Genomic DNA, 27,070 nt, shown 5'->3' with positions numbered 1-27,070 from the left:
GTAGCCTTCCACCTGCAGCTTGAAGATCTAAACCCTGGAAGAAGTTGCTGCACCGAGAACAACCACCTCCTGGATGCTGCTGCACAGAGAAGCTCCACATGGTCGATGCTCCACCCACCCAGTGATGCACGTGGTGTTCAGGGTCCGGTCGCTGGAGGCCTCCATCATGGATCCGGGCTCCAGAGCCTGCGCCAGGCCTTCTGGCAGGTAAGTGCCGATATATACACAGCACGTTGGTCCAGGCGTGTCTGGATTGGTGTGATTTCCTGTTGGCAGCGTGAACGATTAGGCGGGGGAAACCCTGGGATACCCCACTTCCCCAGTACAGCTCTCGCCCTGCAGCCTCTTCCCATGCCTGAGGCCACTTCTCCCCCTCCCCCAAGCAAGCCCTAGCTCTCCAGCCATTGAAAAGCCACCCCCACCTTACGGCTGGCCTGGTAGGTAGTGACCTGCCCGTGAGCCCCCCTAAAAGTGATGTGGTGCTGCCTATGAAGCCTGGCACTATTGACCGTGAGTGCTGCCTAAAGAAAGGTAGGTAAACAAATCTCAAAATCCCGAGCAAAGTGCAGCTCACCAGGTGCACATCGCTTATTTACAGTTGTGAAACATGTTGGTATGTGTGCCCGGATGATCCAGCATGGGGAATGATTCCAGCAAGCAGGGTTTATGATTAGATGCAAATGTATTAAAATGAAGTTCCCGACATGCAATGGTGGGAAACACGGCCCACCATTGATGGCTGGAGGTACAATCGCTTATTGGTTTCACGATTCTGCCCCCGGTCACAAATATATTTTCAGACTCTCTTCAGCCACTAATTTTCAGACTGTTTTGACTTTGGCGACTTTTATCCCTGAAGATCTCATTGTACTATTTGAAGAAGAGCAAGGGAGTTATCCCCAGTGTCCTGGCCAATATTTATCCCTCAAACAGCATCACAAAAACCAGTTTATCTGGTCATTACCACATTGATGTTTGTGGTACCTTCCAGTGCACAAATTGGCTGCTGTGTTTTGTATGTTAAAACAATGTCTACACCTCATTAGCTGCAAAGTGCTTTGTGACATCTGTGATTATAAAAGGAACTATATAAATGGAAATCTTTCTTTTTTATCTAACATGCTGAGATTATATTATTTATTTCTATTATCTGAATGGACAGAGATGTGGGTGGCAGCCTCAATGCCATCACACCAGGCCTCAAGTGAAAAGAATATTAATTCTCAGGGTGGAAGCCTGCAGCTAGGTCATGTAGGCTTCCAGCCCAGGAACAACATGAGAGCAGCAGGTCCATCTTAATGCCTGTGCCTCATTTACATTGCACAGGCCAGCTGCCCGCCCAAAGTGTTGAGGCAATTTGCTAGTTTTTAGCCAATGAAGATCATCTGTCTGGTGGCCATTAGGTAAGTCACAGGCAGGATTTTGAAGGGTTTCATGGGGTATAAATTTCATAGACGTCATAGAAAATTTACAACAGAGAAGGAGTCTATTCGGCCCATTGTGTCCATGCTGGTTTGGGGAGTCTGGACCAACATCAGCCTAATTTTTCAGCACTCCTGCTCTTCGAATTCACTCAAAAGGCCTCCGCTTCTTACCCTCCAGATTTACTCAGGGAGCACCCCACCCCCACCCGCAGTCGACCATTAAATTCACATTGGAGTCCTTCCTGGTTCGATAGATGCCTCAGCTACCTGGAAAATACAATGGCAAGTGTATTGCTTCCATATGAGCTCCCATGTTTATAGTTTCTGTCAGGGAGAAGGAGTTAAACCTCTTCCTAAAGTTTTTTGAACTTCTCTCTGGCATGACACCCTATAATGGTTATGGCAGTCACGAACTATGAGCTTCGTTGATAAAGTGAGAAAGTCTTTCCCATTATTTAATAAACTAGAGACCTGTTTGACCTGATGTGGTTTTGCTTGTAGACAACAGCTATAGAAACATTCCCTTGAGCTAACAGTTGGACTTCAGCTAATATTGTGGATTGCTTAAAATTTGGCCTCAAGGCAACAGTAGAAAATTTTCTTGAAGAAACAACTTAACAGAACTCTGCTTTAAACTCACAGTATCTTAGTCTAGCTACAATTTTTTATTACTGAGATATAACACAGAAATATTTTATAATCGAGTTTGTCACGGTGATTATTTTCCCATCTCCACTTCTCTACCTCGAGGTCCAATTCCCATCTCCACTTCTTCACCCCTCTTCACCTCTGTTTTTCCCTTATTTTTCATAGACTTTTATATAAATCGCAGCATAGTGACAGGCCCTTTGGCCCACCTATTCCATGCTGATGCTTAACCCTCAGACCAGCATTAGTTTGAACCTCATGTGTCTCCTCTGTCCCCATATTTCAAATTACGTTTTCTTTCAACCACCATCTAAGCTATTCTAAAAATTGATGTGGGCTCTAGCTCACTAACTAACACTGGCAGTATATTCCACAGCTTTGGAAAGGTTTCCTCCATTGTCTTTCCTAAATTTCATATATTTAATCTTTTATCAATGTCTCCTGATTCTAGACCCCTCAATCACTGGAAACAATCTACTCTGACTATTCTGTCCCATTTCTTCTTTATTTTAAGTATCTCTGTCAAATCACCTCATTTTCTACTCTAAATCCTCTGGCTCCAAAGGGTACCTTGATTACATTTCCTTCCACCCCGCTTCCTGTAAGGACTCTGCCATTCTCCCAATTTCTCCCATTCAGCTTTATCTGTTTTGACAATGCTGCTTTTCACATCAGTGCTTCTGTTATGCCTTCCATTACCCTCAACCGAGAACTCCCTTCTCCCATGGTTGATAGAGCCCTCGACTGCGTCTGTCCCATTTCTTGCACCTTTGCTCTCTCAGCTCTTTCCCTCCCTCCCAAGACCATTATGGGGTTCCCCTTGTCCTTACCTGTCACACCACTTGCCTCTACATTCAACAGATCATCCTTGTCCATTTCTGCCACTTCCAGCATGATGCCACCACCAAACACATCTTCCACTCCTCTCCCCTTTCAGTATTCCAAAGGAACTGTTCTCTGTGATATCCTGATCCAGTCTTCAATCAGTGCCAACAGTCCTCACCTTTTCACAGCACCTTCCCATGCAAGCGCAGGAAATGCAGCACCTGCCCTTTCAGCTCCTCCCTTCCCAATACCAAGAACCCCAAACACTCCTTCCAGGTGAAGTAGTCATTTACTTGTAGTTCCCTGAATTTATTATATCATATTTTCTGCTCATAATGCGGTCTCCTCTAGACTGGGGAGCCCAAATGCAGATTGGGTAATTACTTTGTGGTACACCTCTAGTCCTATATTCATTCCGTAAACATAACCCTAAGCTTTTAGTTACTTGTCTTTTAAATTCTCCATCCCACCCCTACTCTGACCATTCTGTCCTTAGCCCACCCCCATTGTTCCAATGAAGTTCAACTGAAGCTCAAGGAACAGCAGTTCGTCTTTTGTTTAGGCATTTTACAGCCTTCTGTACTCAACATTGAGTGTGACGAAATTTGACCAGAAAGCAGTACAAATGAAATTTTTAAATTTCTTTGAAATGTTTGTGGAATCTGTAATTGTTTTTAAGAATGTTTGAAAGGGACATTTAAGAGTTTTCATCAATTGTAAAGGGATCAGTCCAGAAGGAAAAACCAGCAAAACTTGGGAAATAACTGGTACTGGTCCAAACTCATCTTGTATACCTTAAAATGGAGCTCCATTTCGGACCAGCAGCCGTCATTTTCCAAGTTTTACTGGTTTTTCCTTCTAATAAGAAATACTAGTCCACTTGACCTGGCAACCGTTCAGCTGGAAGCACCACCAACAGGGAGGAAGTTAAGAAAGAAGCTGTGTGGCTGGCAAAGAAGCTACTGCTGTAAAGAACAAGGCAGAGCCTTTTTTTTATTTTTTTGATGGGATGCAGGCATTGCTGGCAAGGTGGGCATTTGTTGCCCATCCCTAATTGCCCTTGAGCTAGGCCATTTCAGAGGGCAGTTAAGAGTCAACCACATTCCTGTGGATCTGGAATCACGTGTGCGCCAGACCAGGTTAGGATGGCAGATTTCCTTCCCTAAAGGACATTAGTGAACCAGATTGGTTTTTACGGATACAGGAGTTCTTGGAGGCAATGTGTGAGCTGACTAAAAGGTCTAAAACCTTGAAAGCTGTGTGAATAGCTCAGAGATGCTAAAGGGTTAAGTGTTTTCTCAGAAGTGGCCAAAACAGGGCGTTATTAGTTGGTCAGTTGAAAAGGAACTCTGGAAAGCTACACTATCAGTCATGTCGTGAGCCAAGGGAGAGACGGTGCTTAGAAATATGCCTTGCTGGTGATAATTGTACCCATGAAACTCGAAGGTGAAAGCTGTTGTCAAATAAGACCCCGATGTACCATGCGTGAATAAAGAACAGCATATTGTGGAATTGTGTAACTACACAGTACCACATATTTGCAGGGAGTAACATGACGCTTGTGGTTCTGTAAGTTGTATCTTTGTTGTGTCGACTATTTAAAGTGAAATTTATCTCTTTATTTGATGTACCACCTGCCTGTCAATTTGTGTGTAATTTGCATTGCTTCTAGTTCATGTTAAAGTAAAAGCTACAAAAAGTGGAGTCTTGTTGGTAACTTCCTCATTTGGGGGTTATTCAATAACTTTGGTTATTTTGGTTCACGGTTTCCCTACAAGATCATAACAAATGTCACATGGGGCTGAACTACATAAAGCACTGGAGGCCGGCAGCTCTCCAGTATTTCTGGACAGATGTGTATGGCGTTGGATCAGTATTTAGCTACGAGTTTGGGGGTCTCAGTGGTTGCCAAGCTGACAGGCCCTGACGAGGGGTGTGGGGGGATGGTGGGAGCTGGGATTTGCAATGTCAGTTATTAAGCTCAGCTGGTCTACCATCATATGTACATGAAGGGTGAATAATTAAAGCACATTTCACTTAAAAAATAGTTTTAAGTATTAAAATACAAGATAAAAAGCTCCTTTAGAGGTTCATACATGAAGATTGAAAAAAAAAAGAATCTGTTGCGAGCTTGTTATTTTCTGATGTGGTGGGGGGTTTGAGAAAGGTCAGGGGATCTCTTATTCTCACCACTGGAGGAGGGCAACCTGGAAAGGGGTAACACCATGGGGAGGAGTCCCTCCATTGGGCCCAAGGAGCCGTTAAGGAGGGAATCCCCGCCCGCCACCAGCCTACAGGGAAACCTGCTAGGCTGGTTGCTTGGTATAGGCCTCTCCTGCTACCGGGTAAATCCCAGCAGTGGTGGGGTGGGGGCCCTCAAGTGGGCATCAGCCTCCCTCCTAATGGCCTCAATACACCCACTGGTAGGCAGGCTGGACACTGCCACCCCGGATACTGATGCAGTTGTGGACAGTGTTGGAGGAGTAGGCGGCAGGCAGGCTGCCTCTGGATTTAAACAAGCCTGCTTGCTTAAGCCGTTCTTGCTTAACATCTGTAACTTCTTCTAATTCTGACGAAAGGCCATCAACCTGAAACATTAATATGGTTTCTCTCTTCACAAATGCTGCCTGATCTGCTGGGTTTTTCCAACATTCTGTTTTTATTTCACCCCGTAATTTCCCCTGTTCTAAACAATTAGCCTCAATGTATCAAGTCCTTCTTTATGTTTGTATTTGTTCAAACCAGGCAGCGTCCTACTGTGTCTGTGGTATTGTTTCACATTTGTAAATTTATTTCCTGTAAATATATTAATGTTGGGGAACAGAGGAGAAGCAGAGAACCACTCTTATATTGACATTTGTCTAACTTTTCTGTGAGAAATCTGAGTCACAGAGAAGTAGCTGCACATCGTGGATGCAGTTAACCTCTGGTTAGGTGCATCCCAACCCCATGGACAGAATAAAAGGGTTGATTTCAGAAGGTAAAAATAACGATCAGGGCTTTTAGAATGGCGGGGATTCCCTTCCCGCCATCCGAGGAGTTGACAGAGAACACACCCCCGCCAATACTGACTGCCCCACAGCCATTTAACGCTCCAACAAGTGTTAATTGGCTGGAGAGGTTGGGTGGGGGGCAGGGAGGACCTGCAGGGGCCGGACCTCCTGTGGTGGCCGGGGAGCCCCATATTAAAAGGACGCTGCTGATGGACGCACCCTTCCCCCCTACTTCCCACCCGAACCCTGAACGCAGCTTCTTTTTGGGCTTCCCCCCACCCCTGAACTCTTCCTGCCAACCTGAAAATTGAGGCGCGAAATTGTCCTCAAGTGGTCAATAACTGGCCAGGGTGGGCTGGCCTAGGCCTCTACCATCCAAGGGTAAAATTGCAGAAAGGTTGGGGCAGACGGGAGACCAGTGGGAAGGCCATCCAAGAGATTTTAGAGTCATTCCAACCCCCTTTCCCACTGCCCGTACCTGCAAATTCACCAGTGGGGGAACATATTTTTCTGTGCAACAACTCTGCTCCTTCAGCCAGTCTGGGCCCTTACTGAGAATGATTCAGGTAAGAAGCAACTTACCACCATGTGAGGATAGCAGTCTTATGCCTGACTGACCTGTTCTTGTGTCATTCCAGTGGGAATGGCGAACTTGAGAGCCAGTGGTGTATACAAAAACTTCTTTGAAAATAAGAAATCTCCTGCCCTTTCTCAAAACCCCCACCACATCAGGAAATAACAAGCTCGCAACAGATTCTTTGTTTTTTTTCAATCTTATTAAAACCATTTTTCTGAAGTGAAATATGCTTTAATTATTCACCCTTCATGTACATGTGATAATAGCCCAGCTGAGACTAATAACTGACATTGCAGCCAGAATCTACATTTCTCCTCTCCATAGATAACATACTTATATAGGATTACAGAAGGTATGCTGCAAAGAAATGGGCCATTCAGTATTTCCGCTCGAGTCAAGCCTCCTCCCATCTTTCCTCATCTAAATCTATCATTGTAACCCTCTATTCCTTTCTCCCTCATATGCTTGTCTAACTTCCCCATTAGTTTATCTGTACTATTTGCTTCAATCACATCCTGTGGTGGCAAGTTCTCATCACTCTTTGGGTAAAGAAGTTTCATCTGAACTCCCTATTGAATTTCTTGGTGGCTGTCTTATATTGGTGACCTCTTGCTGACAAGTGGAAACACCCTCTCTGTATCCATTCTATCAAAACCTTTAATAATGCTAAACACCCCTATTAGGTCATCCTTCAACTTTTTTGAAGAGAGAAGAGACCCAGACTATTCACCCTTTTGTGATATCTATACGCTTGCATTTCTAATATCACTCTTGTAAATCTTCTCTGCACTCTCTCCAGTGCCTCTATATCCTTTTTAAAACATGGTCACCAGAATTGCACACAGTACTCTTAACTGTGGTTGAACCAACATTCAACACAGATTTAGCATAACTTCCCTATTTTTCAGCCAGGATTTTGCCAGTCCTTGGGAGTTGGGTTGGGAGCCACAGGGGCTGGTAAAATCGTGGGGAGTTGGGTTGGACTAGCTCCCCAACCCAGCCCAGCTGTTGGGGCTGTTTAACAACACTGGGACTGGATGTGGAGAGGCTGCAGGCTGCAAGGAGTTGGGCAACCGATTTACATAATCAAAGGCCCAAAGAGGAGAAATTTTACAATGCCAAGCATTAAAAAGAAGTTATTGGAGAAAGGTAATGTAATTATCATGGGTACTTTATTCTTCATATAGGCTGGGACAATCAAATTGGCAAGAGTAGTCTAGAAGATGAGTTTGTAGTATGTTTTGTAACAGTTTCTTGGAGCATATTGTGGAACTAACCTGCAATAAAGCTTTCTTAGATCTAACATTGTACAATGCGGCATGGTTAAGTAGTAATGTCATATAAAAGATGCATTGGGAAATATATATCATAATACCATTAAGTTTGTAGGTGACATACCAATCACAAACAAAAATCTTGAACTTAAAGCCAATTACATTTATATAAAAGGAAAAACAAGATTGATTTGGTGAATAGACTAAAAGATATGGCGGTAAAGAAAGAGTGGGAAATATTTAAACAAACAGTTCAAAATGTCTCACATAAATACATTCCATTGAAAAGCAAAAACTCAGCAAGAAAGACCAAAGTGGCTCGCTCGGGACGTTAAGGATAGTATTAGATTAAAAGAAGAGGCTTACAATGTTACAAAGAACAGTAGCAAGTCTGAGGATTGGAAGTATTTTAGAAACCAGTAAAGAGCCACCAAAAAGTTGATAAAAAGGGGAAAAAAAGAATATGAGACTAAACTGGCCAGAATTATGAAAACAGATTGTAAGAGCTTTTATAAGTATACAAAGAGAGTAGCTAAAGTAAATATTGGTCCCTTAGAAGCAGAGACAGGAGAAATTATCATGGGCAATGAGGAAATAGCAGAGGCATTGAACAAATATTTTGTGTCTGTCTTCACAGTAGAAGACACAAGTTGCATACGAGAAATAGAGGGTTACCTTAGGGCTAAAGTGAGTGAGGAAATTAAGGTAATTAATATAAGCAAGAGGAAAAAGCATTGGAGAAACTTAAAGGACTAAAATCTGACAAATCCCCGAGACCTGATGACCTACACCCTAGGGTTCTAAAAGAGATAGCTGCAGAGATTGTGGATGCGCTAGCTATGATTTTCCAAAATTTCTTATTCAGGAACAGTTCCATCAGATCGGAAGTTGGGAAGTGTAACACTGCTTTTCAAGAAAGGTAGGAGGGTGAAAACAGGGAGCTACAGAGCAGTTAGCCTAATGCAGTCATTGTGAAAATGCTGGAACCTATTATTAAGGAAATTTTAACAATCCACTTAGAAAAGCATAGTATGATTCAGAATAAGTCAACATGGTTTTACTAAAGGGAAGTCCTGTTTGACAAATTTATTAGAGTTTTGTGAAGATGTAACTATAGGGTAGATAAAGAGGAACCAATAGATGTAGTATACGTGGATTTCCAAAAGGCATTCAGTAAGATGCCACACAGAAGATTAATAGGCGCTCATGGAGTTGGGAGTAATATACTAGCATGGAGGGAGGATTGGTTAATGGACAGGAGACAGAGTCAGCATAAACGGGGCATTTTCAAGTTGGCAGGCTGTGACTGGTGGAGTGCCGCAAGGATCAGTGCTGGGGCCTCAGCTATTTACAATCTACTTCAATGACTTAGATGAAAAGACAGATAGTAATGTATCCAAGTTTGCTACTAACACAGAACTAGTTGGAAAGGTAAGCTGTGAGGAGCACACAGAATGGCTGTAAAGAGATATAGACAGGTTAAGTGAATGGACAACAGGACAGTTCACTAAATTGGTCCCTGGGATCAGGAGATTGCCCTATGATGAGACGCTGAGTAAATTGGGCTTATATTTTCTCGAGTTTAGAAGAATGAGAGGTGACCTCCTTGAAAGTACAAGATTCTGATGGGGCTTGATAGGGTAGACACTGAGGGATTGTTTCTGCTGGTCGGGGAATCTGAAACATGGGAGCACCGTCTCAGGATAAGGGATCGATCATTTAGGACTGAAATAAGGAGAAATTACTTGACTCAAAGGGTTGTGAATCTTTGGAATCCTCTACCCTAGCCAGTTGTGGATGCTGCATCACTGAATACTGGGCTGGGGTAGACAGATTTTTGTTCTCTCAGGGAACTAAGGGATATGGGGAGTGGTTGATCATGGACTTCAACTCCACTTACCTGATGATTGTGTTGAATAGGGGAGCAGACTTGACGGGCCATATGGCCTCCTCCTGGTCTTATTTCTTGTATTCTTGTGTTAAAAAAACATACCGGATCCTGGGCTTTGTGAATGAGCAAAAAAGTACAAAGGAAGGAAGTTATGATAAACTTGTATAAAACACTGGTTCAGCATCTACTGGAGTATTGCCTCCTTCTACTCCACTTCTAGTCACCACATTTTATGGAGCATGTGAAAGCATGAGAGAGGGTGCAGAGAAGATTCATGAGAATGGTTCCAGGAATGAGGAATTTCAGTTACATAGATTGATTGGAGAAGCTGGGGCTGTTCTCCTTGGAGAAGAGAGGGTTGAGAGGAGATTTCATAAAGGTGTTCAGAGAGGCCTAGATGGAGTAGATAGGGAGAAGTTGTTCCCATTGATAGAATGATTGAGAACCTGAGGACAGCGTTTTAAGGTGATTGGCAGAAGAAGCAATGGCAGCATGAGGAAAAACTTTTTTATGCAGCGAGTGGCTAGGATCTGGAATGCACAGCCTGAGAGTGTGGCAGAGGCAGATTCAATCATAGCTTTCAAAAGAGAATTGAGAAGAGGAAAAACATTTTCAGGATGACGGAGAAATAAACATGGAATGGCACTTGGTAAATTACTCTTACAGAGAGCCAATACAGACATGATGGGCCAAATGGCCTCCTTCTGTGCTGTAACCATTCTATGATTCTATGAACAGCTAATCACTGATTAATGTTCACTATTTGTCAGTTTATCTCATTTTACCATTGGTGCGTTTCAGATAGTAGAACAGAGGATATTAGATTATTCTTGGTTATCTTAGAAAAAGATTGAAAAAAATTAATCTTATAAAAGATCATTATATCAAAAGGAATCTCTTTTCTCACCCCTTTAAAAATAGAAAAGTAAATAGGGGTGCTGACATGTGGTACCAAGATGGTATAAAGGTATTCATGCCTCAGTTTTCCATGTGGTGAATTTCCAACCTCAGCAGTGCTAAACATAAAGCAGAGACACTTGCCCAGATGGAACAAAGGAAAGCCTCATTTCCTCAAGCAACTATCCAGTTGTTGCTGGGTCAAAATCCTGGAATTCCCTTTCTAACAGCAGTGTGGGTGTACCTACACCACATGGGCTGCTGCGGTTCAAGAAGGCAGCCCACCATCACCTTCTCAAGGGCAATTAGGGATGGGCAATAAATGCTGGCCCAGCCAGCGAAGCCCACATCCTGTGAATGAATTTTAAAAAGTAATGATTACAAAGTGCTTTTAGCATACTTCGGAATTGATGGTCTATCCAACCAGGGAAGAGTACCATTAGGGAGAGGAGAGTATGAAGAATTGCATTAAAGTGGCAAAGTTGTCCATATCAAACTCAAAGCCATGTGCTAAAATCCTTCAGCCACAAGAATTGGTGACAGAATACCAGAGCGAACAATTCTTCTGACATCATGTCAACATCCATCAATAACAAATACACTGACCTGTAAACCAGTAATTGTTTTCCATTCTTATGGTTTCCTGAATCAAGTGAAATTGAATACATGGTTGATTGGTTGAGGGAATTGCAAGCATCACAGTCCCAACAGCAGCAATAATGTGGACGTTTACAATGCTTTCACCTAACAAAGCTTTCAGGGCATTTTCCTGGGGATCATAAGGGGTTAAAGAACCTGAACAGGACAAACTGAGAGGATGACTCAAAGACAAAGAATTTAAGGAGGCACCCAAAGATGAAAGAAAGGTAGCAAAGCAGAGGCGTTTAAGATAGCAGTTTTAGGGTACAGGGGAGTGGTGGCTGAAAGTTCTGCTGCTGATTAGAGTAAACCTCAGACTATAGATCACATGAGCCAGAATCTTCTATTTGGCGTGCGGGGGTGGGCCCCGCATGCTGATGCGTAAAATGACATCACCAAGCGTCATTCCGATCTTCAGTCCAGCGGGCGCACATCAGTGTCAGTTCCGTGCCCGCCGAACTGTCAAAGGCCTGTTAAGGCCATTAATTACCTAATTAAAGTCATTGTCAGGGCTGCCTGTCCAACCTTAAGGTTGGCGGGCAGGCAAAGAGCCCGGGTGGCCTTTGCATTTCTCACGAAACTCATCCACGGGAGGGATGAGGATTCACAAAGGGTTTATAAATTAAATTAAAAATTTTATTAAAATTCATAAACATGTCCCAGCTCATGTGACACTGTCTGACTAATTTTATTTTTTTTATTTTAAACACGTTTTGAGCTGAACTTAATCTCCTTGAGGCAGCTCGGTGCCTCAGGAAGATTTCTGTGCTCTTTCTCCCCATGATGTTTGCTCAGTCAGAGCTCACGAAAGAAAACCCTGTGGTTTGTACAATCTTGGCGTAGCATGCCTTCTAAAGCCCTATCATTTCTATGGAAAAATGTCCGTGAGAAGGTAGCTCTATAGCCAGAAAGAGATATCATAAACATATGGTCCCGTTAAATAGATAATGTATCCACTGGAGTTTAGAGAAATGAAAGGTGATCTTATTGAAACACAGAAGATCCTGAGGAGACTTGACAGAATGGATGCTGAAAGGATGTTTCCACTTATGGGAGAGACAAGAACTAGGGGACACATTTTAAAAATAAGGGGTCTCCCATTTAAGATGGAGCTGAGGAGAATTCTTTTCTCTTGAGGGTGGTTAGCCTGTGAAACTCTCTTCCCCAGAGACAGTGGAGTCAGAGTCACTGAATATTTTTAAGGCTGAATTAGATAGATTCCTGGCTGACAAAGGGTATAGGGGTAGACAGGAAAGTAGAGATCACAATCCGATCAGCCATGATGTTATCAAATGGTGGCGTAGGCGCGAGGAGCTGAATGGTCTACTCCTGCTCCTAATTCATACGTTCGTATGTACAGTTACAGCTCTTTCTTTTTCTGAAATCAATGACTCCCATTATGTATGGTTCCATGGACACCAAACACCCTTCGGCTCCAAATCTAGGAGACCATTTATCATGTGAGAGCCTTGATGGACAGCACCACAGCCCATTTTGATTCTATCCTCACACATCAATACACATTTTCTACTATGATTACTGCTTAAAGGTTGAAAGCAGGAACTTTGGCTTATTTCCCATTCTGTATCCTAAGGGCATTAAAGCCTGGTAGGGATAAACTAAGTCATCCACACTTGAGGAATAAAATTCTAATTCATTTTGCCATATAATCCTTGGTTAATTGCTGGATTTACCAATTGACCCATCATGAAATTTTGCAAGACACTATTTTTGAATAGGTTCTCATTAAGCTATTTGAATTTTAATATATGTATAATATTCCATTCTCAATAATAGTGCAGTTTTAAAAAATGAAACAGCAGAAGATGAAGAGGGCTCTCCATACTGCAACTTTGAACATAAAGAATTGCAACCGTTCTCGTGTGTCTCTTCCTGTGTACCATCAGGGTTTCACATTAATCATAATTTTCGCTTTGGGCTTTAAAAAAATAATGGGCATAATTTTCAGTGCCTGTTGGCAGCGGGCGTGTTTGGCAGCGTGAGCGGACAATATGGTGACAAGGCCAAAAATGAGTTTCACAACACCAATAAACCAGTTTACAATTGTCTGCTGTGCCTGTGAACAGCAGGCTGCGTTTCCCAACATCGGACATTGGGAACTTCATTGTAACACATCTGCATATCATTATAAGCCCAGCTTGCCAGAATCGTCTACCCACGCTGGATCATTCATATCTGTACATAAGCGACGTGCACTTGGTGGGCTACACTTTGCTCGGTTCTTCGAGGTTGTTTGCCCAACTTGCTTCAGGCAGCACTGGCGGTCATCAGCGCCAGGCTTCACAGACAGTACCACATCACTTTTAGGGGGGCTCACGGGCAGGTCTCTACCTACCAGACCTTTTCAACTGCTGCAGGGCTGGAGCTTGCTTGGGGAAGGGTTAGGAGTGGCCTCGGGCAAGGGAAGAGGCTTCAGGCAAGGGATGTACTGGGGAAGTGGGGTATCCCAGAGTGTGTGCAGGGGCACGTTTATCTGTGCAAGTGGCATCAAGATGATGAGGGCTGAGGAGGCAGTCTCCAGAGGAGATGAGGCCAGATGGAGATGTGAGGGTGTGTGTGAAAGAGTGAATGGTGATGTCCCTTGAGCTGGCAGTGAGTGAGATGCCAGTGAATGTGTGTTGGGCTTGTGAGCGTGTGAGCTCAGAGTGATGAGATGGTTGCCTTGCCCTGGCGGCTCAGATGAGATCATTCATTCTCTTCTGCATTGGATGGCCAACCTCTACTGTGCAGCATTTGTACTGATCACCACTGCCATCACCTACCAAGCCGGAGTGGTGAGGATACTGGACCTCCTGCGGCTTGAGGGATGGGTAGAGGATATCGTGGCGAGCCTCCACAGCGTCCAAAAGGCGATCCAGGGACGCAAATGGGGCGGCTGCTGTCTTCTTGCCTTTTGGGGCTATGGGCTGAATTGTCTGGTTGGTGGGGGGGGTGGTGTGGGAGCAGGTGCGGGCACTGCCCCCAATCGGGTCCGCGCTGCCATTTTACGAGGACGGGCCAATTAAAGCCCGCCCAGCGTAATGCGCAACTCCCGAGGATAGGGGGAGTGGGCGGGCGGCGGCGGGAGTGCATTGTCCGCCGTGTCCAATAGCGACCCGGCCGTCTGTTTATATGAAGCGCTGGCAGCTTTTGCAAGGCTGCTCACAGAAGGTTTCTGGTGAGCAGAAGGTTTCTGGTGAGCAGGCCAGTGGAGCAGGCCAGGCCGGAGGGTAGGGCGGGGGGCTAGTGTGCCCTTCATTTGTCGGATGACTGCCTTGCTGCCCTCCTCGAGGAAGTGGCAGCATGGCGGGAGTTCTGGTTCCTCAGAATGGGAGGAGGCGGAGGCCGCCCCCATGACGAAACGTGCCTGCAAGGAGGTGGCGGAGATGGTGAGCTGCCGTGACGTGGTGCGGTGCACCTGGATCCAGTCTTGCAAGCACTTCAATGACTTGTTGCGCCCTGGCAGGGTGAGTACCATGTTGGCATTGGTCGCTTAACCCAGCAGGTCGGCTTACCCCCCTGCAGCAAACACTTGTGTGAGTGTTTGGCAGCAGCTGGGTGAGGAGGCTCTGGAGCACTGATATGCCCCACTCTGTTTGGGGTGGGCCGTGCGTAAAGAAAGTCCATGTGCAATTTGCACTAATCAATGATCATCTCTCATTTTCAGGAGAAGAATGCTCATAACGCAACAGAGTGTGTGAGAACTGGTGGCGGCCAGGCACAGATCGCCATTCTTAGCTGCTTCGAGCAGGAGGCCCTAGATCTGGAGAGACGCCATGCGTCCAGGTCCACTGGTGTCAGTGAGGCTGGGGTGCCATGGCCAGGTATTTATGCCCAGCAGTGAGGTCAGCATTGTTCTCCCAACAGCCATGGCACTCCTGAATGTTAATTGATCTAATTTTGTAACATGGCTTGACCATTGGTTATAGAAGGATGAGCGCATAATTATCCGGGAGACGGGATGCACTTTGACATTGTCTCCACGTTAACTGGTCCACTCTCCTTGTTCTTCCTTTCAGCATCATTGGAGCAGGGCCGGGAGGAGGAGCAGCAGAGGCCCCATCTCACACCTGAGGGGCCTGAAGCCTCACTAGTGTCACACCATTTCTGTGAGGCAGGCACCAGTGCAGATACTAGCACCTCGGTGGGAATTCGAACATCGGCTAGTGTCCCGGGGCACAGTCATGAAGGCACTTCACAGTCGCTGGAGGAGCTGGCAGAGACAGAGAGTGCCCATGGCACCAGCAGTCAGAGGACTGCAGGGGACCAGGCACATGCTCAGTCGGTGCCTGATGATGTACCCCTCGAGTCGTCTGCGACGCAGCAGGTGCAGGAAATGCGGCTGGGTGTGTGGGAGCATCTGGGGAGATACATGAGGCAGTGCTTGGCTTGGTCTCCGTGGTGGAGGAATCTACGTGGACGATCACCAAAGCAATGAGCCACATGTCCGAGCACCATGCGCCCTCCATGGAGAGAGTGGCGACTCTCATGGAGAGGGTCCTCCAGGAGACCCGTCAGGACTTCCTGGGGGTACGCTCTGACCAGCAAGCCCTCATATCGGCATTGACCTCAGCTGGTCAGTGCCAGTTTGGGAGGTGGTTTAGGCACCAACTTTCCAAGCTCGGTGCCCATCCATCCACGGTGAGCAGGGAGTTCCGAAGCGACCTCACACTGGCACAGCAGCTGCCTGGCGTCTCTGTGGTCACCTCTGAGGGCGCTCCAGATGAGGGCGGCAGCTCCTTCACCCCTCTCCCAGTTACCGTAGCATCCGGTGAGGCTGCGACGACTGGGGAGATGTAGAACTGGCAGCTGCCTCCCAGGCGGGGCCAGCACAGGCTCCACGGGCCAGAGGACGACTGCCAAAGTCATCGAGGCCAACAGGACAGCAGAGTCAGCAGGCTGTCTCAGAAGCCACTCCAAGCAATAGGGCAGCACCAAGACGTAGGACCCAGAAACGAAAACATAAGGCACCTTAGGCACACCACGGGTTTTTCACTGGTGCTTTTGTGTTGGCCCGGGATGAGGTCCTTATGATTTGTTTTGATTTGTAACTTTTTATGGAATAAGTTGGTTTGCTTGATATATTAAATTCAGATATGTCACCATGGTTGAGGGTGCACCTTTTCCTCTGCATGTGTATGCTCTCCAAAACTGTAATGAGTGCTTTGTTGGACATTCAGCTTTATTAACAAGGCCCTTAGTGACTGTTCCTAACCTGGCAGATTTTGCAATTAGGTGTTGAGTATCGAGCCGACAGCCCAGGCTTGTCCTGGTGGTCCACCTGTGGTGTGCTAGCTGAAGGTTTGTTGGATTAAAGCCTCCCGGGTGCCCCTGCCTCCCTGGAGTATGCCCGTGTCAGTGACTACCCCCTCAGCATTTCCCTGTGCCTGCGCATCCTCGGACTCACTGCTGGACTCATCTTGTGCAGCCGCAGCCACGGTGTCGATGTCTTCATCGTCCACTGCGTTCCCCCTTTCCAGTGCAAGATTGTGGAGAGCACAGCATGCAACCACTATCACCGAGATATGACCTGGGGGCTACTGGAGTGAGCCCCCTGAGCGGTCCATGCATTGGAAGCGCATCTTGAGAAGACCGATGGTTCTCTCCACCGCAGCCCTTGTGGTGCCGTGACTCCAATTGTACCGCTGCTCAGCTTCTGTTCTTGGATGGCAGAGAGGCGTCATGAGCCACCTTCTGAGGGGATAGCCCTTGTCACCCAGCAGCCATCCATCAAGCCGGGCTGGAGCACTGAAGAGCCCCGGCACCTGGGAGCGTCTGAGGATGTAAGCATTGTGGGAGCTGCCTGGGTACCTTGCACAGACTTGTAGAATCAGCATCCTGTGGTCACACACTATCTGCACGATAATGGAGTGGAAGCCCTTCCTGTTGACGAAGGCACCGGGCTCACCTGCTGGCGCCTTGATGGCCACATGTGTACAGTCTATTGCACCCTGGACGCGGGGGAAGCCAGCAATGGCCGCGATGCCTCTGGCTCGCTGTGCCTGGCTTGCCTGGTCCCAATGGTAGTGGATGAAGGTCAAAGCACACCTGAACAGAGCATCTGTAACCTGCTTGACACAAGTGTGGACAGCTGATTGGGAGACACCGCAAAGATCACCCACTGACCCCTGGAAGGAGCCAGAGGCATGGAAGTTGAGGGCAGCTGTGACCTTCAGAGCCACTGGCATGGGGTGTCCACCCACGCAGTTAGCGGAGATCTCAGGCTCTGTCATCTGACAGACATAGTTGACTGTCTCCCTTGAGAGACGGAGCCTCCTTCGGCACTGCACCTCAGATATATTGAGGTAGCTGCTTCGCCAGCTGTATACCCTGGCAGCAGGATAGTGGCATCTTCTGCGGCCCTTTCCGCCTTGGACTACCTCTTGGCCCTGCGCCCTTTGTGCCTGCACCTGTCCTCCCAAAGGTGGCTCCCCTGGAAGCTGAATGTGCACTCCTGGCCTCCTCCCCCTTCAAGCCCTCCAGTAGACAGTTCAGCTCCCATTCCCAGGCTAAGAAGGCTTCCTGAAACCTGCAGGCCCAGAAACGATTCCTTACTGCAGAATGCTGACTTGAAGGCTAAGGGCCCAGTAAAAGCAGCTGGGATGTGTTTTGAAGTACTGCAGATCACACTGGCAAGTTTCAAAAACTTTCAAAAATAAATACTTGACTGTGCACACTCGCGACCCCAGTGAGCCCTCTTATCCTGCCTGTGCATGAAGTTAACACAAATGTGTCCTACCCGCCTGCCCATTGCGCCCGTATGCCAACCCGAAGATTGCACGGGCACTGAAAAATGGGTGTCGATTGGTGAGTCTAGGGCCTTAAGTGGCCCGTTAATTAATGACGGGTGCGTGTCAGACATCATCACGCACCCACCCAGTGAAATATCGTGATGGCCCGCGGTGACGTCGAGACACTCGCCCGACATCACTGCGCGTTATTTTATGTGCGGACATGCGGGGCCCGCCGCCACACGCCAACAGGAAAATTCTGCTCCATGTCTTCTGTACAGCAGCCTTGGGCTGGAAGCACAGAGGTGTGAACGCAGCTGCACTTTGAAAATGGCACTCAGCATGAGGAAGCAGAGAGGTGACGGCGTGGGGGCAAATGAGAGCCTGCCCACCATCAAAACGACGTGTTTCCCGGGAACGCATGATTAATGAGGCAGGATTGGAACAATACAGTGTGAAAAGCCGTCATTGCGGCCAGCGGGTAAAACGTTCTTTCTCCTGCTCCTACTGTACTTAGTACAAATCTGGGACAATTTCCCCCAATATAACCTTTTGCTCATATCTCTACAGCTTCACCTGCTTTCTGCCATCATGTTTAATCAGTTGGCAATTTCTTCCTGTGCACCTGGGTTTTGCTTTTGTCCAGATGCCTGTCACCTTAAACCTCAGAGTCTTGTTTCCAACTTAATTTTGAAAAAAAGTTGATTTTCTAAATCCAGCTGCCAGTGCTGAATTTATACAGCTCAAGTAATTCAGTTTCAGCTTGATCTATGGGTGTGCTGTTTAATTGGCTGGCATGGAAAACAGGAATATATTGTATTAGTTGTAAAATGGAGTATTACTCCAAATGTACAGGCCAAATACCCTACTTTGTCATCCACTTGAGGCAAAGTATTTTAACAAATTATTGCTTCAAGTGGCCTAAATTTCTTCCATAGAGATTATTGCTTTGGTATACCTAACGGTCAATTTACATTGCGAGCTTTGTGTTGGAGCTAAGCAATATTTCGATTCACAATGACACAAAATTTGCAGTGCAAAATTGCACTCAGGACTTGTCATAGCATCATAGCAAAACAAGGTGACGGCCATTAGTCCTGCAGTATTTTGGTTTGATACTGTACAGTGCAAATCCAGTGTAGCGGTTTGCAAACTGCTTAGTGGTATGGCCACTTTGTAAATTGATCTTACCGCGGTTTAAATGTTTAGAGAGCAGGGTTTCTCCACTTGCTGCTTTCTAAAAATTTATATTTCTAACTGTTGGAAGAGAGCTGTGCACATTTATGTATCTGGAAAAGTACTTCCAATTCTGAATAAAACAGTTTGAGTTCCAGACAGACAGCAGCTAAGCATTGTTCCTGAATGAAACCTGAACTGTAGCTACCACTCAGTCTGGTGCAAACCTGCAGCGCAAAATGCACCTTAATAATATTGAACTATTCTTTGTAATCAAAGTATACTTATATTGACCTTTTAAACATAAACAGAAGTGTCTAGTGAGATAGTTGATGTATTGGTTTTAATTTTCCAAAACTCCCGAGATTCAGGAAGGTCCCATTAGATTGGAAGATAGGAAATGTAACTCCATTATTCAAAAAGGGAGGGAGACAGAAAGCAGGAAACTACAGGCCAGTTAGCTTAACATCTGTCGTAGGGAAAATGTTAGAAGCTATTATTAAAGAAGTTATAGCAGGGCACTTGGGTAAGCTCAAGGTCATCAAGCAGAGTCAACATGGTTTTGTGAAAGGGAAATCGTGTTTAACCGACTTATTGGAGTCTTTGAGGAAATAATATGTGCTGTGGATAAAGGGGAACCAGTGGATGTACTGTACTCGGGTTTCCAGAAGGCATTTGATAAAGTGCCACATCAAAGGTTATTGCAGAAAATAGCAGTTCATGGTATAGGGGGTAACATATTGGCATGGATGGAAGATTGACTAGCTAGCAGAGAGTGGGCATAAATGGGTCTTTTTCAGGTTAGCAAGATGTAACGAGTGGTGTGCCACAGGGATCAATGCTGGGACCTCAACTGTTCACAATTTATATAAATGACTTGGATGAAGGGATGGATGGGCTGGTTACCAAATTTGCTTATGACACAAAGATAAGTAGGAAAGTAAGTTGTGAAGAGGAGATAAGGAACAAACAAGTATAGATAGGTTGAGTGAGTGGGTAAAGATCTGACAGATGGAGTATAATGTGGGAAAATGTGAAATTGTCCATTTTGGCAGGAAGAATAAAAGAGAAGCATATTATCTAAATGGTGAGAGATTGCAGAGCTCTGAGGTGCAGTGATATCTGGGTGTCCTAGTGCATGAATCACAAAAGGCTAGTATGCAGGTACAGCAGGTAATTAGGAAGGCTAATAGAATGTTATTATTTATTGCAAGAGGAATTGAATACAAAAGTAGGGAGGTTATGCTTCAGTTGTACAGGGCATTAGTGAGACCACGTTTGGAGTACTGTGTATAGTGTTGGTCACCTTGTTTAAGGAAGGATGTAAATGCATTGGAAGCAGTTCAGAGAAAGTTTACCAAACTAATACCTGTAATGGGTGTTATGAGGAAAGGTTGGACAGACTAGGCTTGTATCCGCTGAAGTTTAAAAGAGTAAGAGGCGACTTGATTGAAACATGTAATATCCTGAGGGTCTTGATAGGGTGAAGGTGGAGAGGATGTTTCATCTTGTGGAAGAATCTAGAACTAGGGCCACCGTTTAAGGGAATTTAAAATAGAGATGAGGTGATTTTTTTTCACTCACAGGGTCATGAATCTTTGGAAATCTCTTCCTGAAAAAGTGGTGGAAGCAGAGACTTCGAATATTTTTACGGCAGAGGTGGAAAGATTCTTGGTAAGCAAGAGGGTGATGGGTTATCGACGGTAGGTGGGATGCAGATTTCAGGATACTATCAGATCAGCCATGATCTTATTAAATGGCGGAGCAGGCTCGAGGTGCTGAATGGCCTACTCCTGCTCCTTGTTCATATGTTCATACATTATTATTATGGCATAAATTAATTTGAATGAAAATGGCCTTGAGACACTTACAAAGAACTCCTCATTCCACATCATCAAATTATATCCAAGGGATATAAAAATCTGCAGGAGAAAAAAACACATGGGGCAGAAATTGGGGGGGTTGTGCGGGGACGGGCGGGGGCAGACATGAACCCGATCGGGACCGCGCTGCCATTTTACGTGGGCGGGCCAATTAAGGCGTGACGCGCCCCCGGAAGTGCTGAGCACTCCCAGTGCGGACGGGGGGGGATTCCCTGAGTCAGGGCCTGCGCTCTTTCACCCACGCACACGAAAGAGCACAAAAATCTCCCTGAGGCACCTCTGTGCCTTAGGGAGATTAGTTTCAGGTTTAAAAATTTAAATAAAGAAAAGGAAATATTTTAAGACATGTCCCCTCATGTGACAGTGTCCCATGAGGGGACATGTTCATGAATTTTGATAAAAAGTTTTATTTAATTAATGGAACCTTCATGAAACCTCATCCCACCTGTGGATGAGGTTCCATGAAAAATGCGAAGGCCGCCTGGGCTCTTCCCCTGCCCGCCAACCTTAAGGTTGGACGGGCAGCCCTGTTAATTGTTTTAATGACTATTTAAATGGCCTTAATAGGCCTTTGACAGTTCGGCGGGCACGCAGCCAACTCGGTAGTTAGCTGACCTAAAAAGGTTGTGTATAAAATTACATCCAGCTTTGAAGGATTTAAAGGATGCATTACATAAGGTAGTTATGTAGATAGGATTGGTTTTAAAGACATGGTGTGTATTTTTGGAACATCCAGTAGGGCTTGTTGTGTCTGATTCAATCTGAAGGTAGAACAATCACTGGAAGTGTTTTCCCAAGATCATAACACAATTCTGCTTGTTAAAACATCATGAGGTTATGCTATTTTCTTAAAAAGTAACTAAACTTCAATACTGAAGTAATTCCTTTCATTACATTAATTATTTTATTCGCTCTTAATTACTCTGAAAGTTTAATTATTTCTACATGTTTAATGGTGACCACAATCTGTAGTTATATTGGTAGATAGGGCATTTTTACTGCTGAGAATTGTGGATAAATGATAATACTTGAGATTCTGTTCGTATGTAACTTTGGGAAAGATGTTTCTTTTAAGAATCATGAGTGTGTTACATGATAATTTGGATGACAGCAATGTATATATTTGGGATACTCCATCTAAGATTAAACAACTGAGAAAAAGTCACAGTTATTTGATAAATATATTAGGCTGGTGACTGGCATCCTCTGATTTTAAGAATTCAATTCCCGCCATGGTGTATCGTGAAATGGAATTTTAAAAAACCACAAAAAATGTTCATTTATGTCCTTCAGAATAGAGAACCTGCTACCCTTACCTAATGTTGCTGATAAGTGATTCCAGTCCCACACTGTGTGCTCGACTCTTAATGCATCCAGAACACCATTGCCACCTACATCCAAAGAATATGCACTGTGTCCTCTGCTCCTCCTCTGACAACTGCACTATCTCCTCTGCTCCTCCTGAGGACTGCACTGTCTCCTCTGAGAAAAAGGGTGCTAGTCACCAGCCTAATATATTTATCATCAAATAAACGTGACTTTTTCTCGGAGGAGACAGTGCAGTCCTCAGGAGGAGCAGAGGAGACAGTGCTGTCCTCAGAGGAGGAGCAGACGAGACAGTGCAGTCCTCAGAGGATGAGCCGAGGAGACAGTGCAGTCCTCAGGAGGAGCAGAGGAGACAGTGCTGTCCTCAGGAGGAGCCGAGGATACAGTGCAGTCCTCAGAGGAGGAGCCGAGGAGACAGTGCAGTCCTCAGAGAAAGAGTAGCATTCTGAAGATGCACCTTCACATGACTGACGCGTGCCTTCCACTTGCTCCAATATAATCACCTTGCGGTGGGGGCGTGGGGTCCAGCATTATAGACAGAAGAGGCAGTACAAGATGAGAAGCACATTGGTGGTGGACAATTAAACAACTCAGTGGAGGAGGATGCTCCACAAATATCCCTGTTCTCAATGATGGGGGAGCCCAGCACATCAGTGGAAAAGATTAGGCTGATGCATTTGCTACAAGCTTCAGCCAGAAGTATTGAGCGGATAATCCATCTCGGTGTCCTCGGGAGGTCCCCAGCATTACAGATGCCAGTCTTCAGCCAATTCAATTCACTCCACGTGGTGCCAAGAAACGGCTGAAGGCATTGGATACTGCAAAGGCTATGGGCCCTGACAATATTCCGGCAATAGTACTGAAGCATTGTGCTCCAGAACTTGCCGTGCCCCTAGCCAAGCCCCTAGCCAAGCTGTTCCAGTACAGCTACCACAGTGGCATCTACCTGGCAATGTGGAAAATTGCCCAGGTATGTCCTGCACACAAAAAGCAGGACAGATCCAACCTGGCCAATTGTCACCCCGTCAGTCTATTCTCCATCATCAGTAAAGTGATGGAAGGGGTCATCAACAGTGCTATCAAGTGGCAATTGGCTTAGCAATAACCTGCTTACTGATGCTCAGTTTGGGTTCCGGCAGGATCACTCAGCTCCTGACTTCATTACAGCCTTGGTTCAAACATGGACAAAAGAGCTGAACTCCAGAAGTGAGGTGAGAATGACTGCCCTTGACAGGCAGCATTTGACCAAGTGTGGCATCAAGGAGCCCTAGCAAATCCACTGGTTGGAGTCATACCTAGCACAAAGAAAGATGGGTGTGGTTGTTCGAGGTCAATCATCTCAGTTCCAGGACATCACTGCAGTAGTCCCTCAGGGTTGTTTCGTAGGCCCAACCATCCTCAGCTGCTTCATCAATGACCATCCTTCCATCATAAGGTCGGAAGTGGTGATGTTGTCTGATGTTTGCACAATGTTCAGCACCATCATGATGCCTCAGATACCGAAGCAGCCCATGTCCAAATGCAGCAAGACCTGGACAATATCCAGGCTTGGACTGACAAGTGGCAAGTAACATTCGCACCACACAAATGTCAGGCAATGACCATCTCCAACAAAAGAGAATCTAACCATCGCCCCTTGGTGTTCAATGACATTACCATCACTGAAACCCCCACTATCAACATCCTGGGGGTTGCCATTGACCAGAAACTGGACTAGCCATGTTAATACCGCAGCTAAAAGAGCAGGTCAGAGGATAGAAATTCTGTGGTGAATAACTCACCTTCTGACTCTCCAAAGTCTGTCCACCATCTACACAGCATAAGTCAGGATTGTGATGGAATTCTGTCCACTTTCCTGGATGAGTGCAACTCCAACAACACTCAAGAAGTTTGACACCATCCAGGACAAAGCAGCCCGCTTGATTAGCACCCAATCCATAAACATTCACTCCCTCCACCACCGACACATAGTGGCGGCAGTGTGTAGCATCTACAAATACACTGCAGGAACTCACCAAGGCTCCTTAAACAACATCTTCCAAACCCATGACCGCTACCATCTAGAAGGACAAAGGCAGCAGATGTATGGGAACACCACCACCTGGAAGTTCTCTTCTAAGCCACACACAATCCTGACTTGGAAATATATCATCGTTCCTTCATTGTCGCTGGTTCAAAATCCTGGAACTCTCTCCCTGATGGCACTGTGGGTGTAGCTACACCATATGGACTGCAGTGTTTCAAGAAGGCAGCTCACCACAACCCTCTCAAGGGTAATTAGGGCTGGGCAATAAATGCTGGCCTAGCCAGAGATGCTCACATCCCATGAATGAATAAAATAAAACTGGATAACTCTTTCAAAGGTGCCATACAAGACATGATGGGCCAAATGGCCACCATCTGCACAGTATCACCCTTTGACCGTAAATGAGAAAAGCATTAGAATATGTCATCTAAAAAAATCTATACCTTTATTAATTTTTGTTGAATGAATCCTACTATTCATCCTCCTTCCACCTGCTCTTTTCTGCTTTCTCCTCCTCCTCCATTCTTCCTTAACATCCCCCTCCATCCTCACCCCATCTTGGCTCTAACAGAGGTGCGATGGCCGGAATGGTCCCTTTTTGTGCTGTAATTTCTATGACTAACGAAAGTCAGTTTTGTACATTGAGGTTCTGTGTACCATTGTCACAGTTGGAATCTGGGTGCCCGAAAACTATGGAGGCTGATCTGTTAAAACCACAGGGACCAGGGTTGCCAGTCACCTTGCCTTGGTGATTGATTTTCAGTTCGCCATTCAGCATTTCTGGAGTGCTCCAGTCAGACACATTTCGCACCGGAGACCTGAGTCCCACTTGGCAGGCCACTTGAAAGCTACTTGCAGATGCCCAGTTGAGAGCTCCTGTGATACAGGACCTATTTTACGTTTTTGAAGGGGGCTCAGTACCTTTAATACTTCACCAAAGTTGTCTTTCTCCTATCGTAAATATAGATGATATCAGCAGGATCCCTTGTCAGGGATTCAGTGTTTGGTCTTGCTTCAGAATTGGGTGAAGGATAATTTCCCTGTTTGCTATGAGTAGGAAATTGTAGATGGGCTGGAATTTGCGGTTAGCAGCAAAGCAATGGCACTCGTCACTGACCACAATGGAGGTTGCCCACAAAGATCTAGAGATCTCTGTTGTGTGGATTTCCCAATGTCAGTTTGAATCTGCACCAAGCAAGGGGCTCTCTAAACATCCAGCATCAGTGATGTCATCAGACAGAGTAAGTAGCCAATCAAATTGAAGTATTCTCACAGACAGCAAACACAATGTATAAACCACTGAACCCCTTCACTTTTAATTTTAAAGATAGCGAAATATCAATTGGGCGATACACCTGGGATTAAGGTAGAAGCTAAAGTATAATAAACTTAATAAACAATAAATTTTAAAGTGTGTGTATTTTCTTATTATAAAGGAGAAATTTGACATATGACAAATATAAAATTTGAGTATTGCTGATAAAAGAGACATGCTGTCGAAGCTTTTCATCTTGTACTCATCAGGACCAACACAAGAATACCAAATTTCAAAGAAATCAACAGCATATACTGCATGAGAAAAGGTGCTGAGCATTGTCATGGAGAACACACCAGGGAACTGTTATACCCCAAGCTTTTGTTTAAATTCAAAAAAAGCAGGTTGACTGGTCAAGGAGATAGCATGGGGAATACACCAGGGAACAGTTGTTCTCCATGCTTTTGTTTAATTAGGAAAGGTGCAATGCCTGGACATGCTCTTTCTGCTTGCAGAGGACAGGACCACGCGTATAAATATTAAATTACACTTTCAAGGACAGTTCAGCAGTAATTATGAACTTAATACGCTGTTAAAAACCCAGCTACACCTCAATCAACAAAATGTTACTTTTTCCATGGGTTTTTACAGCGAAGCTAAAAGTGTAAGTATGGAAGTTTTCATTGATTCCGTGATTTTTTTAATTGATTGCATTCTAGGGGGAACCTCAACAGCACACCCTCTGGAAAAACAAAGTATAACTGAAAGCAACTTCTGGACTTCTGTGTTTAACTGCACAGAAGAGTTATGACGGTGACTGCTGACAGTTGTGCCATCATTACTATCGCAAAATCCAGGCCTACATGTTTATAGTAAATGCATTTACATTTTTCTAAATACAGTACACAGAGGAGATCTTTCCTCCCCAGTTTCATGGCTTAGGATGATTTGATAACCAGGATAATATAAATAATAATCTATAATTTTTAAGCATTTACTGTGACTTAGAAAGTACTGTGATTTTATATGCTTATAGCTCTACTTTATTATAATGGTACATTATATATTTACAAATAGTTAATGGTATTTTTGATACAGTATCCCAAGACTTCAAAGATTATTGAGCTGCTACAATCCAAAAGAACCAGTTTTCCTTGGAGAGCGTTATGGATATGGACTGGGCACTGGTGGATACAGTTACATAACAGGAGGTGGAGGGTAAGTTACTCAAACAAGATTGTGTGAAGACAGACACCATAAAAGTAAATCAAATGAAACCTTACTGGCCTGGAAATTGAATACTTGGACAACTGTTGTTTGTCTATATTTGTCTGTCCAGAATCTGAGTAAAGGGAGGCAATTTTTTATTTTGCCCTTTTGTATTGTCTGGAGATTGTTTGGTGAAGTGGAGCATCACTTTTCTCCAATGAGTACAATTTTTGTTGAAGGGTGGACTTAAAACAGCCTATAACCACGACTGATTCAGTAGGTAAGCCTCTTTTATC

The 27,070-nt window shown here is 45.1% G+C and overlaps 1 protein-coding gene across 2 annotated transcripts in view; it reads left to right on the top strand.

Moving 5' to 3' along the window:
* b3glcta (beta 3-glucosyltransferase a) overlaps positions 1 to 27,070 on the top strand; it is a 233,346-nt gene that overhangs the window by 179,374 nt on the left and 26,902 nt on the right. For both annotated transcript variants that reach the window (XM_078545355.1, XM_078545354.1), the window contains exon 13: positions 26,664 to 26,783. In XM_078545355.1, coding sequence (XP_078401481.1) covers positions 26,664 to 26,783 — 120 coding nt within the window. The remainder of the gene's footprint in view (positions 1 to 26,663; positions 26,784 to 27,070) is intronic.

The sequence above is a fragment of the Cetorhinus maximus genome, chromosome 7 (genome assembly GCF_964194155.1).
Source record: "Cetorhinus maximus chromosome 7, sCetMax3.hap1.1, whole genome shotgun sequence".
Classification (NCBI taxonomy): domain Eukaryota; kingdom Metazoa; phylum Chordata; class Chondrichthyes; order Lamniformes; family Cetorhinidae; genus Cetorhinus; species Cetorhinus maximus.
Note: the sequence above shows the minus strand (reverse complement) of the source record. Positions and strands in the feature narration are given on the sequence as shown.